This window comes from Pagrus major, chromosome 17, assembly GCF_040436345.1.
Source record: "Pagrus major chromosome 17, Pma_NU_1.0".
NCBI lineage: Eukaryota > Metazoa > Chordata > Actinopteri > Spariformes > Sparidae > Pagrus > Pagrus major.
The window spans coordinates 21,386,856-21,405,530 of NC_133231.1; the positions used below are offsets into that span (position 1 = coordinate 21,386,856).

An 18,675-nucleotide genomic window follows, 5' to 3' on the forward strand; every position below is an offset into this window, starting at 1 on the left:
TCATTAAACCTGACATCAAGTATGTCTTCAGTATACTTTTACACTCATTAAACATGCAAGGAAACTGAGATATAAAAAGGATATTAATGCTCATTGAACTCCCTGCTTATGTTTCATTTCCAATGCATGTTGTAAATAATAAATTCCTTCCAGGCTTACAATCAATCACAATTATGGGTGCTAAATGTCAGTCGTCTCAACACTGTCACATGTAAGATCATGCTTGCTATAATCAGCCAAAATGGTAAGTATGAGGTATTGTATTGTGTGAAGAATGCTGGAAAAAGTATCTGTCTTGTACTGATCTTAACAAAGCTGGGCACAGGCCTAGAGCAAAGCAAGACTTGTCCACCCTCCTCAAGTTACAGAAATGAACCTCTCCACTTCTGTGAGAAAGGAACAAAACCAGTCAACCAAAAGCAATAAATCTCTTCCAGGCCTAATATGTGTATGTGTACTCTTGGCGAACCGGGTAAGTGATCAGTCTTGAGGCATAAAAATGAATCACTGCATCAGTGGCTATCAATGCCTCAGACTCTGTATCAGCACTGATATGATCAGATCAATCAACTAAAGGACACTGATAGCGTCTTGTTTTTCGTATTTAATGCATTCTTTCATCACTTACACAATCAGCCATCCGGAGGCATAATTCAAGTTCTGGAGCACAATCCTTATCCAAGAGTCTCAGAAGCATTTTAGTGTGAAGTAAAGCCTTTTTAGTAGGTCTGACGGGCCATTATGTTGCAGATGAGATTAAACTTGAAGCACAAGCAACTTTGGATACATGTGTACAACTTCACAAAAAACTTGAAAAGATTTATGTTTGCAACAAAACACAGCTTGTCATGTCAAGAAGTGCTGCTGTTACAGTAGGTGAAGCGAAAAGGTACAGGACAATAATGAGACGACGATGTGACAGGATAAAAAGCAAACGGACAGCATTGGTCAATCAAAAACATTTGGTTGTTCAAATTAACATTTACAAAAAACATAAGACATCACAACAGAGAAAATAAAGCTATCGCCAAGTAAATGTAACTTGTGGAACTTGGTGAAACTGAGAAACCAAAATGACAAATCACAGCAATTTCCCGGTAAGGACAGTTCTAGTATCTCAATTTTTTTTACCAAACATATTCTGGTGACTAAAGCACCAGTCTTTCAACCTTTTCCAGGGACTTCCTGTTCATGTAACCTCAGACGGACAGTGTATTTTGTCATAGACGGTGTTGGAAAAAAGCAGATATCTGTTCATATTCCAAGGTAAATTAGGCATGACAGTCCCATGAGAGCTGAAGGGATGACATCTGGAGCACAGTTATAAATAACTTGTTTAATGGGTGCAGCAAATAATGTTTTGACCTACAGCAAGAGAGTAAAAAAATGCTGCATCTTTTTAAACGTTTTATTCATAACTGCTGCACATCTGGATTTATTTATATATAACTGTCTTCTAGTGTCATCCTATCACATGTAGTTACTCTCATGGATGATAGATAGCGAGTTCTCCTCATCATATTCGTCACCTGTATTATGTGGCAGAGAAATCAAATAATCAAATGTAAGAGCCAAAGGCTAGTGGAACGGATTCTTACCGGGAATTGAGGCAAGACTTTGTCTCTCTATAGCACTGCACATTTAATTTCTGACTGTATCATAAACACAAAAGACTTTATGGTCCCATTGTCTGTAACAGTGGTCACCAACCCTGGCCATTAAGAGGACTTACACAAATAACGTGAGCAGCTCTTAGCTCTTAAATTGATTCTATCCATTATTTAAGGAGTTAATAAGCTGAGTGAGATGCTCTCTGGGCACAGGGATGAGGACCACTGTGGTAGTGTAAGTTCGCACCATGGCTGCTCAGTTCTCAGCAGGCTTATCTAGCATGGACTTGAGATGGGCGTGCAGTGGGTCGCACACAGCCTGGTAGCCCTGAGGAGTCAGATGAAGGTAATCATACATGTCCTGATGGGAGATGCTACCATTGGAGTGGACGAAACCTGGGTCCACATTGAGGAAAGAGGCATGGGGGAGGGACGACACGGCCTCCTGGACCAGTTTGTTCACCTTGGCGTTACGCTCCCGCAGAGGGTTTGGCGATTTACCCCTGGGCAGAATACCCTAGAAAACAGATTTATGGATGTGACTGATGTTACTTAGTATTTTTGTAATATTTCTAAAAACAAAATGAAAAAGGGAGTTCAGACATTACCTACTCACCCACGTCAGTTGAAACTCAACCAAGCACATAGCAAGTTCACATTCAGTTCACTCTCAGCTCTCTTCCAAACAAGTAAAGCCTTTTTAAATGGAGTGTGAAAAGTGGCATACCGCCAAAACATTCACACACAATCTAAATCCCTTTTCAACAAACTCCTACACTGAGTTCAAATGTCTCTTGTTTACCTTACCACACAGAGCGGAGATTGAACTAATAGGGGTGACATCACTATGTAGTTTAATGGTTGTATGAACTTCATTTATCATTTCCAGACAGACATGCAAGCAATCATATCAAAGAATACATCAGAGAAAAACCTACAAGTATGAGTGTCCGGGCTTGGGGCAGCTTGTTCTTGATGACTTGGACAATAGCCATGATACCTTCACAGATCTGTTCAGCGGTGTGACCGTGATTGTTAGTGCCTATCCACAGCACTACGACCTACAGCAACAAAAGAGAAAGGAATTCATGACTGGACACATGTCATTGATAGTTCTGGGTCATTATACTGTACCTGGAATTTGGATTTTATCACAGAGTTAAGAACAATAAGTCTACTGTGTGAATAAACAAGCATGATCGTGTTCTCTATTTTTGGCTGTGATTTGGACCTTTGGGCTGATGTTATCCAGTTCACCGTTGCTCAGTCTCCACAGCACATGTTGTGTTGCATCACCACCCACCCCAAAATTGAGGGCATGGAGAGGAGAGAACAGCTGTCGCCATATCTGCAGAGAACAACAAAGTGTCCACATGTTGAGTCATAAGGTCACAGAATTTGAAGATGTGCATGGATTTTTATGAGTACAAGACTAGATATCAAACACTGTGGACACAATTCGACGTAGGAAAGTGTGTGATCTATGTTTTACCCCAAACTGGTGCATGAGCTGAACAAGAGAGTCTCCTACAAACAGGACTTCAGGTTCTTTGTCTTTGCTGTCAGACACAAAGCGGTTGTGCTATAAAGAGGAAAAGGAAAAGATTAACTTTGTTTTTATAAAGTATTAAGCATCCCACAAAACGCAGCATCACATGCTATTCTTGAAGGTGTGTTTACATGAGAAACACATTGAAAAAAGTGCCCTTTGTTTTTCATATATTATTAAACATGTGAATTGTGAGATATGAGCTTGAATAGTAGATTTAAAAAGATTTTATTAGTGAATCACAGATCTGTGCATATTCCCATGTAAATCTGATGGAAAAACAACTACAAAAAATATCATTCAAAGAATGATCTATCCGGATTATGACTGTCTGTACAGTTATATGCCATCAAAATAAATGACAATTAATTAATTAATTATTAATCTGCTTTGTTCACTTAAATTAAAAATAAGTAATATTAGAGACAATGCAGACCTTGAAAACTTGACAATGCATGGCTGCTGTTATGCTTTAGCTATGTAAAACCCGGGAAACAAGTCACAGAAAACTCAAAATAATGAGGTTATTTCACACACCATAGACATCCATCGTCCATCTCCTTGGATGTCTTCACAGGGAGTGGGTGTGGCGGCTGGGTTTAAGTCGTCTGCACTCATGACTTGGCTCTATCTGTGTTGGGAAAGCAGTCACGTAGGCTATTTGGTACTTTTAACAACGAAAACAAACCAATAAGTCAACCGCCAATAGCTATAATTGCCAGCTTAACCCAAGGTGGTTGGAGAAATTAGCCACAGTAGCTAGCTTACTTGCTGAAACACAACATAGATGTATAGTCTAACTGAGAGATACCGGTCACACACTTGTAACACAGATTGCTATTTAACGTTGAACCATGCAAGTATACAATGTACAAAAGGAGAAAAAGGTTTAGCTTTGTAGAGCGGCTACATTTAGAGATATAACTAAACATAGGCTACCATAAAATCAAAAAATCGTCATCTCCCAATTCAGCTTCAGGAAGTAAATTTTCACTGTAGTTGCAAGTACCATTTTTCTCCATGGGGAACAAGTGATCGGTTTTCCTGTATTTTTAGAATCGACCGATATTTTATTGAAACTATGTGTTTAACGGTGAATTTAAGAAGCAATCATATGAAGAATATGACAATGGATCATTGTTTAAGTGAAAAATAATATAAAAGATTAGACAGTTTTACCCCCTCGTCTGTGTAAGTGGATTCGTCCCGCTCTGCGGTGTTCGTGAGCGTTGGTGCTGCGCAGATAATCACGTCTGCGTCATGTTGCCGAGCAACGACACATTTTACATGCAGCAAAGACGCGACTGCGGACAATTACGGTAAGCCAAGTTGACAAATAATGATTTTGGGTTTCTTTAAAATTGTTTCTTTTGTTTGTCTCGCATGACACGTGCTTAAAGTTAAGCTTAGTGACCATGTTTCGTTGCAGTTGCAGCTGAATAACTCCAAACACGTGTGCTTGAAGTTAAAGTGCACCTGGTGGTTGACGTTAAGGTCACCTGTTGGCTAACAGCCTAACAAGCTAGTAGCCAACAGCCAGTAATCCTGAATCCAAATGTCACTTGTCTCTAACCGCAGGGGGCGCATTTGCTTGGATGTTGTCACAGTCCTACAACATGTGGTTGTTTTTAGTCTTTAAGGAGGGCTGAGAGAAAAGCCCTGATAATATTTGGAAGCTGTATATTTGTTTGTTTAATTTTCAGCCCACTCTGATATAATCGAGGCACACTGGGTGAAAATGGGCCTGTATACAGGTTGGTTTTTAATCAGCTGAGAAGTAAATCAGACCACCATCAATATTGTGATACTAAGTGGATTGTTTTATATGAATATAACATAAGCATAATAATAGTCATGTAAAATGAGTGTTTCAGTGTACATTCAACCATTGTCTGTCTCTGCTAAACTATCCACAGCAGAGATTGCACTATCTTGCATGAATTCCCAATGTTCAAATTGTCATGAACTGTTGAGAAAAATAAATTTGGCATGCACTGATAAAACATCACCATCTGTATGATCAAAGTCGCAAGCCCAGATGATTGACATGTAGATTCAGCCATTGCCATTGAAATGTTAGTATTTTTCTTGATAATCTAATCATAGAGTTGAGGTCATTGAGGTTCAACAGCATCCTGTAGAGCAGACCTATTCAACTGGTGGTCTGTGGTCCGAATGCGGCCCTTGAGCAATCTCATTCCAGCCCTTTGATCATTTTGTTAAAGGTGCATTATGTAGTTTTGGCCAAGGAATTTTAATCAGAAGAGAAAGATTTTCATTGACTGAATTTTATGCATAAACGAACTAAATAAACAAACTGACTAATTGGCCCATGTGTTAGTTATGTCTGTTGCTAAGCACAAAAAGACTTTTTTTCATTTAAAAGTTTGAACCCATGCTGTTTAAGCAGAGGGAATTTATGACAGCCTACTCCTTCCCATTTGTATATATAACGTTTATTTTACAATCGTAAAAACTTATATACAAAGCTGAGAAAAAAAATAAAAAGTGCATTGTTTTAACAAGTTTTACAGGTCAGACATAGAGGATGTAAAAGTCTCCCCCTTGGGAACTGCACTTTTTAAAATTTGGCCCTACTAAAGAAGTGGTTGAATAGGACTGCTGTAGAGGTTATCCAACTCTCTTTTTTCTGTTTCCTATCATCTCACTTACATATGACTAACCACAGTTATCTTTCTACAGAATCCAGTGCAATATGAGCCGCATTTGCGGGACTCTACCAGACAAAGGAAAGCCCTTAAATGTTTTCAACAGGCAGTTAAAAACAACAGATAAAAACTGTTGTTCAGTGAACACATCCACTGCAGACTGCAAATGTTTCAACCCTCATAGTACGACGGATGGGCAGCACAAAATGAAGCGACTGAAGAGCCGCAAGGAGAGGAGTCAGATGAGAGGTGGTGGGAAAGAAGCCTCAAAGTTCAAATCATATCACCATCACTGCCGTCGCCAAACCAGCAAAGACATGGTGCATCGACATAACTGCTGTCATAGTAGCTCTTATTGTCCTTCAAGGAGAGATGCACGATTTCCAAATGTCGTCCCTACTTCACAGGAGCCCAGTATCATCACAGACAGTCGACTGATAGGACACCAAGGCTTATTCAACCATGAAGTGAAATCTATCGACATTGAACGCCTGTTAAGTAAGCAGAAGAAAGATTCAAACCCATCTTTAACATCTCACATTCCTTCTCCTCTCTCCACTAATGATTTGTTGGGTGCTGATACTGGTGAGGTTATGCCATCTGAAAATAAAGCAGGCCCGGCAACGAAGGCCAATGATGATTGCCTGGAGAAAGAGAAGAAATTCAGTCAGGGATCAGATCTTACACCAGGGCAGAGACCAAAGCAAAAACTTGGTATTTCATCTGGAAGTTTTAAAACCATCAACTCATCTAAACAGCTGGCTCCCACTGTTAACACAGAAAATGTGAATGCCCTGAACAAGAAGGAAGAGGGACACATGGTTTCCACTCTGGAGCACACACCAAAGAACTCGGAGTCTCCTGTCCACCAAACACAAGCTCATCATGTCTGCCAAAGCCCAGTTCAGCTCTCCAGCTCCCCCACTGCCGACAGCTTCGACATACAGCACAGAAGACTCGATCCAGACAGTGTATTTAAGTCTGTCAGTGCAGTGGCAGCGAGTTTGTGTGATTGCCTGCAGTTCCCTCTTCTGACAGGGAGAAGCCTGGTGACTGAGTGCAGGGAGGCGCTGCTGAAAGCTCTACAGGAGAGGCATGGACCCCATCTTAAGGGGAACCTCCTCAAGGTGCAGCGATGCCTCAGCTTTGGTGCTAATCCCGCAAAGGAGGTCCAGGATCAGCAGCCAACCATGGTAGATGAAAATGAGCTCTTTCCCACAGGTAGGCACATTCATTGTTTATATCTGTGTTTACTAGCTTGCAGTCTTCCTCCTTCTTCCATTCTGTTGGAGCATTACTGCGTTTATTTTTGCGTATTATCACCACCAGCTGTCAGTGATGTCCTCATGTGCATGCACGATACAAACAGAAATTGGGCCCACTGCATAGTACCAAGATCAGTGACATAAGTGCTATCACGGTGATTTTAGGGATAGTTTCACAGTTTTTGAAGTCTGTCTGCAAACAATAGTCAGGTGAAACAGATATTACTCACTGTAATCATTTCTCCGGTTCATACTGGCCATTTAAAGATTCCTTCATTTGGAATACAATTTGTACAAATCCAGGACTGTGGATTTTGTCCCTCATTACTTACAGCACATTTAAAGCACATTAGGAAGGGATCTCTTAATGACCTGTATGAACACAAGGAATAATGTTTGCATGTACATTAGGTGTTAGCCGGTGTTCAGGGATACACCAATTATATTACTTGCCATCGTTCTGCTTTTTAACCAATACTTAATCAGACGACGTACATTACAGTTACACACTCCTCTGCTCTTCAGTGCCAGCAGCAGAGTCACAGGACAGAGTGAGGAGAGTTGATCGACACAATGATGGCAGAGGATTTGTTCACTTTTTGTAGGATTTGTATTCCCACAGACTGTATAAAACAACTCTCTGACATATTTCAAACTGATCCACTGTTAAATGCTTTCAATGTGTTGCAGCAACAGTAGGAAATGTTCTGTCTGCATAAGCAGTAAATTAACATGGCGCTCTACAGATAATGAGCGTCTTTTCAGGTAAAAATGCCTGGTGTACCGATTAAGACCAGTGAGGTCTCAAGCTAATGAGCTAGTGAGAAAATGTCGACAACGCGGCAAGCCTAATGTACATATGCACACCAGAGTACTGTTTTAAGACAGACTTGGAAAATGGTGAACTTGTCCTTTTTAAAGTGGCTTTTGACAGAATGCTAAGCACAGCTACATGGATTCATAAAATACATTTCTTGTTTTCAAAAAAGCAGTAGTAAGCACTGCATACATCACAGTTTGTGGGCAGCTGTTCAGTTATATATCCTTCTTTTCAGGTGCATTCCCAACAGCATTTCAAGCAGACAATGGCAGTCAGCCACGTTTTGACAAGCACAAAACCACATCTTTCAAACAGATGAGAAGTAGGCATTTTAACTGTAAGTCCAGTCCACAGCTACACCACAACCTCAGACAGGTAAGAAGTCAAGTTTACTCTGCTGCTCTCTTACGTAAACATACAACAAGGAACTTGTAACTGGTTATGTAACAGCCCAAATTTAATACTGATCCCTCTATATGACCTACATAAGCAAACAAGACCATCAGCAAGAAGATTGGCTATTTCTGTATAATAATTCTAGTTACTCTTAATGCCTGTCATCGGGTCAGATATCTGGGTTGGATAAATCATAAAATTAGGTTCTGAGAATGAATTGAGGAGTCTCTCAGGCTGGGGAAAGTAGCTACAAAGAAGGTGCGGCACTGAAACAAAGTTTACTTTTTGAAGTTTACTTTGTTTCATACCTAGGTCCACTTTGTTATCTAAAGCGGCCGCTAGAATCAACAAAAAATGGAAGGTCCTTGTTGTAGCTTTAAGTTAATTTCACATTTGGCCTACCTGTTATCCTTCCTTCAGTAATCCTTAGATAATTTATGATTTCGTTACTCATTTTTACTAAAATGTTTTCTGGTTTTCGTGTGAAGACTGCTGAATGGTTGACAAGCCCTGGGGAGACTTCTGTAGGCCTTTCGGATGATATCCTCAGACCTTCTCGCTCTCCTCAGTTCTGCATGGACTTTGAGCCCTCTGGAGTTTCAGCCACTGATCATTTGTTCGCTCCCTCTTCCACCTCATGCTGGAGGGAAAAAGCCTCAGAATCTCAGTGCTGGGAAGACAGAATCGACAGGCCGCAGACCAAAGAGCCTGTTGTGTTTGGTTCATTTGAAAACAGCTTTATGAACCACACCAGAGTGGCTGCAGGGAGGAGTGGCAGGTTTCAGTACAGTGACACCAACACCCAGCCTTTCATTCCTTATCAAGCACAGCTACAAGATAGACGTTTAGCAGACCCAGTGTACTTTCCCCCGGACCAAGACCCATTTGAAATCGACCGATACTCTTTTGCTCCCTCCTTCTCTGCCCAAACTTACCATCCTCAGCAGCTCAACCACTTCCAGCCTTTCAGCCAGTTCAGTCATCCTCCAGCTTGCCTTCCCCTCAGGCCCCACCACACTGACATGATGCATTACCCCCCATCGCACATGCTTGACAGAGACCCAGCACCTCCCCTTTCTTCTTTGCCGAGCCCTGAGCACTGGTCCTTCCCTCCTATGAGACTGTACTAATGTGTGGTGAAGCTCTGCAGACTGTGAACATGTCTTTCGTTAAAAATACAATACTCTTAATTCACAGCATCAAGACTTTTTCTTCACAGTTAGCAAAGATATGTGTTGTGTGCCCATATTTTATTGAAAACACTGTATTAAAGGGTAGTTCTGGTATTTTAAAAACTTTGTTTAGAAATATGTTTACATATTTTGGTGTGGAAACGTCTAATGGGTTTTTAAAAAGTTTTGGAATCGGTCAATTAGATCACCTCAGCTGTCACGACATAGACTGCACTGGCTGTAACATATTCCTTGAGGGCAACTTTGATCCTCAAAGTGAGTTACCTAAAAGTGTTTATTTTTGCCACTGACAGGCTCTAATTGTTTTTCTTGGTGTCTACAACATTACGGAAAGGATATCTTCTGAGACAGACCTTCTTGTTATAGAGTACATCCTTGTTTGTTTAACCAGGTACAGCTGCTTCATCGCCCTTGCCAAATCCACCAGATTCCATTTACAGAAATAGTAATTTTATTATCATAAAACACACTTCAAATCAGAGTCGACAGAAACAAAATAATACTCATTCTTCAACAATTTTGATTCATCTTTCTACTGTTCCAACAATCACCAACTCTGGTTTGGTCCAAACAAACCCTTAATCCACCGAGCTAGAAGTAAAAATAGCAGTAGAGGAGTCAGAGGGATGGCATGTAGAGTCAGAATAGTTTCAAATCTAATGTGTTGAATTGAAGGTTTATTTTGACCAAACCAGAGTTGGTTGTATTTTGGGCAGCGGAAAGATGAAGCAAGAAGGTTTTGGTGAGTTTTATTTGGTTTCTGTGGACTCTGGATGAAGTATTATAATGATAAAATTACTGTTTAGAGGCTGCCGGGTCAGGCAATCTACTGAACCGATTCCAAAACTATTTTCCGTATCAGTCATTTACACATTAAAATATTTAATATTGTGCTCTGGTTTAAAATACCATAATGCCCCTTGAAAAGTAATAGCAATAACTGCCGCAAGCTAACATTTATAATTTTGTCCCATTTCTGCTGACATATAGAAACGCACAATTATGTATCATTTGCATCCTTGGAGCATTTTTTTTAATATGCAGAACTGTATATTAACAAGTGCAGTATCTTCATTAACACAGGTGCTATAATGGGAAATTCTTTACAGACCAAGAATTTTTAGCCAAGCGTGTGCGATTGTGAAAGCTATTTGATCTTTTGTTGTGTATGTGGGCTACATTTAAATGCAAGGAAACACATTTGTACAGTTGTGCAATAGAGAGATGAAATATCAAGCATCACTAAATACACAATTAAACTGAGCATAAGATATTAAATTACATTTCTGATTCATGCTTGTATAAATGATGTTATAAGTCTTACATGGCAACACACTACAACACTACAAATTTACACCGTATATCCATGACCCTTTCCCCAGAGCAGAGAGTATGATTACTTATTTAACATACTGAGAGGTTTGCCTCAGCAAACCTATATAAAATGTCAAATCTCTTTAAGGTAGCGCATAGAAGTTTTCATCTGATGTATAAGTCTCACAATGTTCACTGTCATTGCCTTCAGTTGCACGACCTTCACTCGTGTAATCTTCTTCAGTTTCAAGTCTGCTCCCTGTTCTTATTGCCCTACGTAGCTGATTCCAAAACAGTTCTTGGGCCTGCGTTGGGTCAGTGCAGTCTGGGCCAGGCCACTGCAGATAAGTCTTTTTCAACATCACTTTCCTCATGCGGTGATAGGACGACAGCTGCCTCTCAGAGATTGGCTCCAGAAACACCAGCAGGAGAACATCCCGGAGCTCATCGAACAATCTGTAGCTGGCCAGTTGGATTTCCAGAGAACACCATTCACTTCTTAAGAAATTCCTGCTCACCACACAAATAGTTTTACGGCTGCCATAAACAGCAGAGACGATGTTGTCCACAATATAACGTCCTGGCTCGAAGTCCCTGTGATGCAGGCAAAGTTTAAAAGACGATCCATTTCCCTCCAGGTTGGGCAGCAACTGTTCCATGACCCACTGTTCATCAGAGGAATTATAGGAAAGGAATGCATCGTATTTGCAATTTTCCTCCTCCTCTCTGAGTCTGCGCCACTTCTCACCAAACCAGGAGCGGAAAACATAGTAGCTGTACTTCATTTTCCAGTAGAGCTTGACATAAAGTAAAGGAATGACTGTGAACAGAAAGATCACAAGTGCTGTGCTAAGGAACAGGTACTCTCCTAGATCTATGTAACAAACTTTGGTATCAAAGTTGTAGAATTTTTGTTTTGGATCGTGTGGGCACGGCAGATTGTAGAGATAGACCACCTGGACCTTTGTGTTATTCACTGTCCAGTTTTTCAGCAAGGTGTTCTTGCAAGTGCAGCTTAAAGAAGAACCACGGATGTCAAGGTAGCTGAGTTTAGGTAAACTTTCTAGTGCATGGACAGTAATGCTCTGTATCGCATTGTGGTTGAGCTGCAGTTGGCTTAACTGTGTGAGATTCCTAAAAACCTCTTCCGAAAAGTTCTGCATTCTCATGTTTTCTAAAGCCAATTTGGTCAAATTTCTTAGATTTTTAAAGACTCCTGGTTGTAGTTGTGCCACCCCAACACAGCAGTTATCGAGTGTGAGGAATTTTAAACCCGTCAGATCATTGAAGACATCAGGAGAAAGATTAGAGATCTCATTGTTGGTGAGATACAGAGATTTCAGTGAGTGGAGGCCACGGAATAAATTGCGGGGTAAAATATAGAGGCCATGAGGCTGCTGCCCATCCAATTTGAGATCACTGAGTTGGCTGAGATTCATAAATGGTGAATAGGAGATGTCCTCTTGGAGGAAGCAAAACTGATTGCGTTGTAAATCCAGCGTTGTTAGTGTGTCTTGAAATACACTATGGAAGGAAGCGTCAATCTCCTTGAGATTGTTTCCATCTAGATAGAATTTGGACAGACTTTTCAGACCATCAAGGCCAGATGGCTGAATATGAGTGATCTTGTTACCTCCTAGGTCCAGTATAGTCAGATTCCTGAGACTGAGGAAGGTCCCATTAAAAATGACAGCAATACGATTGTTGCGCAGGTTAAGAGTTTGCAGGTTGAAAAGATCTTCAAAGGTGTTATTGTACAAATCTGTTAAGAGGTTATTGTCCAGACGAAGTGTCTCGAGCCTTTGTAGCCCTTTGAGAGCTTTACGATCGAGAAATGCAATCGTGTTTATGTTAAGTTTTAGCATCTTGAGATTTGGTGTATGATAGAAAGCATAAGAGTTGACTGAGAGGATGCGGTTGTAACGATAGCTCAGCTCTTCCAGATCGTTGAAATAAACCGAATGTTTTTTACAGGACGGGAGGGAGGTGAGATGGTTATGCTCTACACTGACGCCTTTTATATGTGTGTGCCTCCGGAGAAACTTGAGACAACCTATGCTTTTTAGGTTGTTGCGTGATAGATTCAAAGCCCCTGTGATTTCAGGACAGTAGTGCAGTGTGTGATTTGTTAGATTCCTAATCCCATTACTATCCAGATTCAAATTTTTAATCCATTTCACCTTTCTCAATAATCTGCATAGCTCAATGAGTAGGGTGTCATTTTTTAGACTTGTGCCTGAGAAATCAACATGATTTACACGGATGTTGCTGATGTTTAAAAACTCTACTATCTTGACACTTGAACGCAAACGCAGATAGTTGATATGGCTTAAATCCACTCCTTGAAAAGCCTTCGCAGGGAGAACAGAATTGTATGACAAATCTAGCACCTGGATGAACCTGAAAAACGAATGTTTACATTCCAATGTAAGCAGATTATTTCGGCATATGTATAACGTAGTAAGGGATTCGGGTAGTGACACGTTTGAGTGGTTAAGAGAAGTGAAATTGTTAAAGCAAAGATCTAGCATGGTCAGGTGTTTTAGATGTGACACAGACACAGCAATCCCTGAGAAATTCATCAGAAAGTTTTGCCTCATGATTAAAGTTCTGAGATTGAGAACATTGGAGAAAATGCCCTCAGGGAGCTGCTTTAGACTGTTTTTTGTCAGCGAGAGAAAGGTGAGGTTGCCCAGGTCCTTAAACACAGAAGGGTTGAGCTCTGATATGCTGTTAAAGGACATATTTAGAGACTTGAGATGATTCAGTTCTTGGAAAGCAAATTGGTCAACGGTCGTCAAGTTATTATGATCTATTCTGAGGTGTTGAAGGTTTGGTAGATGGACAAAGCTCTTCTTGGGAACGTGCCTCACAGGATTAATGGTGATGGTGAGATTGATGGCAGATGGCGGCAGGTCTTGTATTAGAGCCGACATGTTCTTGCTCTTTCGACGAATGCACTTGAAACTTTTTCCATGGGAGAATGGGACTTCAATGCAGTTTTGAAAGCTGTAGCCGCTGATAAGTTCAACAGCACCAAGGGCGATTGTCACTGACAACAACAGATGAGTTAGACTTCCCATTTTTCTCTTGTTGCAGTCCAGAGAAGCTGTTCTTTAAACCTCTTTCATTAGCATCTTCGTTGATTTGAATATGCTGCAAATGTCTGCTAATAATGTCCCGGGGTTTTTCATCAGTTGAATCTGAGGACAGAGAGCACGACTATTCACAAATCACATGTTTGAAGTTACAAAAGTTCAAACCTGGCTTCCTACTTTCTAAGCAGAACTAAACTAATACATGACTGCTACCACAATAACCATATCAGCACTTGTATTGTATACGTGAGTCCTGTTTTCATACCTTAAATTATATATGGAATTGATAATCATAGGTGGATATATATAGAATTAGAAAAATAAAAAAAAACATTTCTAACATTTACTTTCTTTGCTGATATTAGGAAGTAAAAAACTCCAGTATTGATATATCAGACGATATACACACGTTTTTTGCAATGATCCTCAAAATGTGGTTATGAAACACAAAGATATGTAATGGAGAGAGCATATTTTTACAATTAATAAAAAACTATCTGTCCAAAATTAGATAAGTGTCCAGAAACAGTAAATTTCACAGGGAATTTAGCAATTTTGAATTACCCCGAGCATCTTTATCTGCAGAGTTTTAATAGCGGTGCATATCGGGCAACATATACACACCAATACCGATACATCTGTGATAGGCAGATATATACTGTAAGTTGGCTCTATACAACCCGAAGCACTACTTGATAAAAATAAATGTTTAAACGTTTATCAAATACAGCCATTTTTTAAAATTTTTTATTTATGAAGTGCTTTAAAATTAAACTGGTCCTGTTTTTATAATAGTGTTGAAAGAACCAAACCAGGTTTCACCAGGTTTGTGTATTAGTCTCAGGTCAAAGCATCCTGTAGTCCTGAGGTAGTTTTGTTTCCAGAGAAATCTGAATCATGAAGTGGGATAACTGAGTTCCTCTTGTGATGTTTTCATATCCCTTTTCACTCATGTTCGTCGTCCTGACATTTTTTTCAATTGATTAAATCCACGTGCCTCAAAGCGCACGGGGGGCTCTTTCATACCATCAGCCATCAGACTGCTCAACACCACAGCACCTGCTAATCCAGTAAGACTCAAATCATTCACCACTTAGTTAAAATGACAGATATTGCACATGTATATACAAACAGTCTGCCTGAGAGTATATACTGTATGTTTACCTCAGGAACATTGCACATTTACATGAACACTGCACATGTAAATGTCCACAGAGATCCATCTATTGTATATAGTATTTCTATCCTATTTAATATTATTTATTTTGAGTCTTTTCTTTTTTTTAGTATCTTTCTACTCTTGCACTGCAATGATTTTCCTAATCGTATCTTGTTAAAATCATGCCATGAAAGGGTTGAAATTGTTAGAAAAACAGAAAAAGGTTTGGCCTGCACTGAGTTAACCGTTGCAGAAATGTGCAACAACAGTAGAGACGTTTAGCTGACTAAATTATGGCAACATTATGTGGTAATCCCTGTGTGAGTCATAGCGGCATCAGCACAGTGAGGGAGACTTCCGAAACGATCCTTTTACATTCTCTGTCACAAGCATTTTCTCATTTCCTACGTTTCAACTTAATCCAGGTAATTTTAGTCTAAAAAATGGAAAACAACAATATATACCCTGTGAGAAGTCATTTTCATAAAATCTTTCACACAGTCTCTCTGACACTGGTCTGATCAGAAAAATACAAGCATGCTAAATATGGTAATATATATTTTGCAGTTAATATTCAGTTGACATTATTTTGCCATGACAGCCTTACCTGTTCAAATGAATGTCATTCACGTCACCGTGCTTCTTCAGACAGCATCGTGTACAGAGTACATCTTGTATCTTAGACACACAATAACTCAGAAAGAGGAAGCTGGGTCAAACCCATTCATTTCCTTCTATATTCAGTTACTGCAAATAGGTCATGAAAAAGCCCAAAACACGCATGGTCATTCCAAGAGGTTTTATTGAAATACTGTTGCTTGAATGAATATACATTAGTTAATAGGACATAAATAAATATTCCTATGACAGAATACAAGATGAATACATGATATACATTATTGACTGACATTGCATGCAAGAAGAGCAGGATTCAGGAGTAATTGCAGTCCAAAATAAATAATGTGACGTAATAATAACTCTATCAAGTTTCTGATTTAATTTAACGGAAAAGCCACTGTCTCTGTAAATATCAGCATTTCGTTCTTCTTGTCTTCACTGGTTTGTTGTTTAAAGACAATCCCATCACAGTGAGTCAAAATTTAATTTTCTGAATCGCTTCTCACATTTCTGATTTTTAAACATATAGAGTATATAGTTGTAGTAGTATATAATAGGCTATAATATTATAGAATAATAAGTGAAACAAAAACAGCAATTCAGTCTGATTATCAGGCTCTTATTCTTACATTGTAAACCTTGATCTCCATCCTTTGGCAAAAAGTACTTAATTATGGTCATGCCATTAAATTTCAAATTTGAATGTGAAACAGAAATGGTGTTCGGGCCAAAGAATGTAAATTCTCATCTTTGTTATTTGAAAATTAGATTCAGCATTCCTTCCGTTTATCCTCTCATCTTCTGCTCCCGTGCCATCTGGCACAGTCCACACAAAGGCAGGCAGGCCATGACTACCCAATCGTCGCACACCGAGCCCTGGGAAGAGGCACAAGCACAGTAAAAATAAAATCCCCATGGTCAAACACCTGGTCTCTGCATTTCACAGTTACCATAAAATATCATACTATTTTCAATACAAAATCAGCTTTATTGTTTTTCTGTTCTAACCAGTGTTTAGACAACTTTAGGACACTTACACCAATGTGGTATCTGCCGCGCATGCTTGTCCTTAAAGCAATCATGGCACCAGGAAGGAAGGGCACGCAGCAGCTGTCCCCGTTGTCCTGAGCCACCTTACAGGCCAGGATACATGGGACGAACGATGCACAAAGACCTGCAGGTGACACACGTATTGTTAAATTCATTTCACACTGTTGGCTGAGTTCTGCTTGCTTCCTCAAACACACGTAAACACACTTACAGATGCCGCAGTCGTCACAGCAGTCACACACATTTGAACTCCAGTCTGACATTCCTGAGGAGACGGTGTACTGTGTGACGGAGACCTGAGGCTGCGAGCTGATCACATTTGACTGGAACGCCATTGCTGCAAGCACAGGAAAAGGAATATAAGGAGGAAGAACAGATCATATTGGTTCATTTCCATGATCTGTCTTAATAACCAGGGAGTTGTACTTAGTCATGATGCTATAATATAAGGAAACGCTGTATCTCAGCTCACTAGGTCTCACCTTCTGATGTTTGTCTGTGGCTGCTGAAAAAGGTGGTCTGATGTTGGAGACGGTCACAGGCTTAATCCACAAACAGGAGGCCAAAGGCAGAACCGCAGCTCTTATACCCAGTGTGACATCAGCGGTACACTGAAGCCCAGTTTCTATGCTGATATGAAATGGCAAACAACGGGCATTGTAAAGACAAAACTAAAATATTTAGTTTAGGGGCGTTTCACTGCTTTCAAAAGGGTGCACCTAACATGACGAGAGCTTTTATCACCGTATAGTAATTGAAGAACAAAGTAGGCATATAGTGCATATTGGTAGGTGTGGTGTGTGTACACACTGTGGGCCCAACTCTATGAATGCGAAAATATGAGGAAAGAATGAGCAGTGGCCCTCATGAATAAACCCGAGCTGAGGTCAGAAAGGGTTTGTACTCTTGGACTGCAATATATCTGTTGACATTGGTACATACTTGAATTTGTATGTCCAGATGTTCACATGGTGACCACTTCTCAACACATGTGAGGATCATGTTAAACATAGTGTGAAATGTGAAATTAATTTAACAATACGTGTGTCACCTGCAGGTCTTTGTGCATCGTTCGTCCCATGTATCCTGGCCTGTAAGGTGGCTCAGGACAACGGGGACAGCTGCTGCGTGCCCTTCCTTCCTGGTGCCTGGTGGTTACAAAGACATAATATGTAGGAATTCTGCATTAAAATGTCTGAAAATGGCTTGACCTTTATTATATATTTCGTAAAGTCGTGTCCTTACATTATCCCAAATGTTTCCAACAATGTTCAACCCCAGAGAAATCCACACATTTACTCAAAATAACGGTGCGTTTCATTAGAGCTCCTGCTGCTAGGGAAGTCAGTAACGGGACTAAACATCAAAACATTAGTCATGTCAGATAGATTTTAATGAGCAGTGGTGGTTGTTTTAATGGTATCATTAAAACCAACAAAGCCATTTGTATTTATTCACGTTACTCTTGCAATTTTTATCCTCCTCAAACAGCCAGATTACTTTACTGTACATTAGCCGTATGATACCTTTCACGAAACTCAGCACTCACCAGAGACTCCGGTTCTCTCTTTTATTTACCTTCTCCTCTCTGTAATGTTATGTTGAAGTAGATTTCCCGCCAGCTCCAGTCAGAAGTCAACATAACAGTAAATAAACACCTGACAAAGTAGGTGAACTCTGCAGATTGCCGCTGCAGTCAGGTTGATAAACAGGAGTGAAGATAAATCCACTCTTCAATCCCAAAACTTAAGGTTGCAACCTCACGTTTCATGAACACAAAATCTCAAAAATGCCTCAAGCGAATTTCTTCAAATTTGGTACATAGGTCTAGTTGGCCTAAAGGATGAACTGATTAAATTTTGCAGGTCAAAGGTCAAGGTCACTGTGACGTTGCATATTGCTAAAGCAGTATCTCAAGAACACTTCTTGTTTCT

The 18,675-nt window shown here is 40.0% G+C and overlaps 4 protein-coding genes across 6 annotated transcripts; 1 reads left to right on the forward strand and 3 right to left on the reverse strand.

Moving 5' to 3' along the window:
* Nucleotides 1–586: 586 nt before the first annotated feature.
* On the reverse strand, nucleotides 587–4,595 carry pafah1b3 (platelet-activating factor acetylhydrolase, isoform Ib, gamma subunit). 3 transcript variants are annotated; one of them, XM_073485867.1, is made up of 6 exons: nucleotides 4,339–4,595; nucleotides 3,697–3,790; nucleotides 3,103–3,192; nucleotides 2,842–2,958; nucleotides 2,549–2,671; nucleotides 587–2,127 (listed from the first exon to the last, which is right to left on the reverse strand). In XM_073485867.1, the coding sequence occupies exons 2-6, from the start codon at nucleotides 3,775–3,777 to the stop codon at nucleotides 1,867–1,869; spliced, it is 672 nt and encodes a 223-aa protein (XP_073341968.1). In that variant the 5' UTR covers nucleotides 3,778–3,790; nucleotides 4,339–4,595; the 3' UTR covers nucleotides 587–1,866. The 3 variants fall into 3 exon arrangements, with proteins under 3 accessions (XP_073341968.1, XP_073341969.1, XP_073341970.1); XM_073485868.1 differs by lacking the exon at nucleotides 4,339–4,595 and adding an exon at nucleotides 4,099–4,155; XM_073485869.1 differs by lacking the exon at nucleotides 4,339–4,595 and having other exon boundaries at nucleotides 3,697–4,082.
* On the forward strand, nucleotides 4,342–9,506 carry prr19 (proline rich 19). Its single transcript, XM_073485866.1, has 4 exons — nucleotides 4,342–4,478; nucleotides 5,863–7,049; nucleotides 8,149–8,288; nucleotides 8,798–9,506. The coding sequence occupies exons 1-4, from the start codon at nucleotides 4,420–4,422 to the stop codon at nucleotides 9,437–9,439; spliced, it is 2,028 nt and encodes a 675-aa protein (XP_073341967.1). The 5' UTR covers nucleotides 4,342–4,419; the 3' UTR covers nucleotides 9,440–9,506.
* Nucleotides 9,507–10,199: 693 nt separating this feature from the next.
* On the reverse strand, nucleotides 10,200–13,966 carry tlr21 (toll-like receptor 21). Its single transcript, XM_073486188.1, has one exon. The coding sequence runs from the start codon at nucleotides 13,897–13,899 to the stop codon at nucleotides 10,960–10,962; it is 2,940 nt and encodes a 979-aa protein (XP_073342289.1). The 5' UTR covers nucleotides 13,900–13,966; the 3' UTR covers nucleotides 10,200–10,959.
* A 2,511-nt stretch (nucleotides 13,967–16,477) lies between these two features.
* cnfn (cornifelin) lies at nucleotides 16,478–17,076 on the reverse strand. The gene is made up of 3 exons (XM_073484751.1): nucleotides 16,953–17,076; nucleotides 16,729–16,865; nucleotides 16,478–16,567 (listed from the first exon to the last, which is right to left on the reverse strand). Exons 1-3 carry the CDS (start codon nucleotides 17,074–17,076, stop codon nucleotides 16,478–16,480), a joined length of 351 nt encoding a protein of 116 aa, XP_073340852.1.
* Nucleotides 17,077–18,675: the final 1,599 nt, after the last annotated feature.

Bases quoted from the DNA above. Each gene is read 5' to 3' on its own strand.
- cnfn (XM_073484751.1), bottom strand. From the start codon at position 17,076: ATGGCGTTCCAGTCAAATGTGATCAGCTCGCAGCCTCAGGTCTCCGTC. The intron at 16,866-16,952 runs GTAAGTGTGTTT...TGTCACCTGCAG, and splicing joins CTGTGACGACTGCGGCATCT to GTCTTTGTGCATCGTTCGTC. The intron at 16,568-16,728 runs GTAAGTGTCCTA...GCCTCTTCCCAG, and splicing joins GCGGCAGATACCACATTGGT to GGCTCGGTGTGCGACGATTG.
- tlr21 (XM_073486188.1), bottom strand. From the start codon at position 13,899: ATGGGAAGTCTAACTCATCTGTTGTTGTCAGTGACAATCGCCCTTGGT.
- pafah1b3 (XM_073485867.1), bottom strand. From the start codon at position 3,777: ATGAGTGCAGACGACTTAAACCCAGCCGCCACACCCACTCCCTGTGAA. The intron at 3,193-3,696 runs GTGTGTGAAATA...TCCTCTTTATAG, and splicing joins ATGGACGATGGATGTCTATG to CACAACCGCTTTGTGTCTGA. The intron at 2,128-2,548 runs GTAGGTTTTTCT...TCTGTTTTCTAG, and splicing joins AAGCCCGGACACTCATACTT to GGTATTCTGCCCAGGGGTAA.
- prr19 (XM_073485866.1), top strand. From the start codon at position 4,420: ATGTTGCCGAGCAACGACACATTTTACATGCAGCAAAGACGCGACTGC. The intron at 4,479-5,862 runs GTAAGCCAAGTT...ATCTTTCTACAG, and splicing joins CGCGACTGCGGACAATTACG to AATCCAGTGCAATATGAGCC. The intron at 8,289-8,797 runs GTAAGAAGTCAA...TTTCGTGTGAAG, and splicing joins TACACCACAACCTCAGACAG to ACTGCTGAATGGTTGACAAG.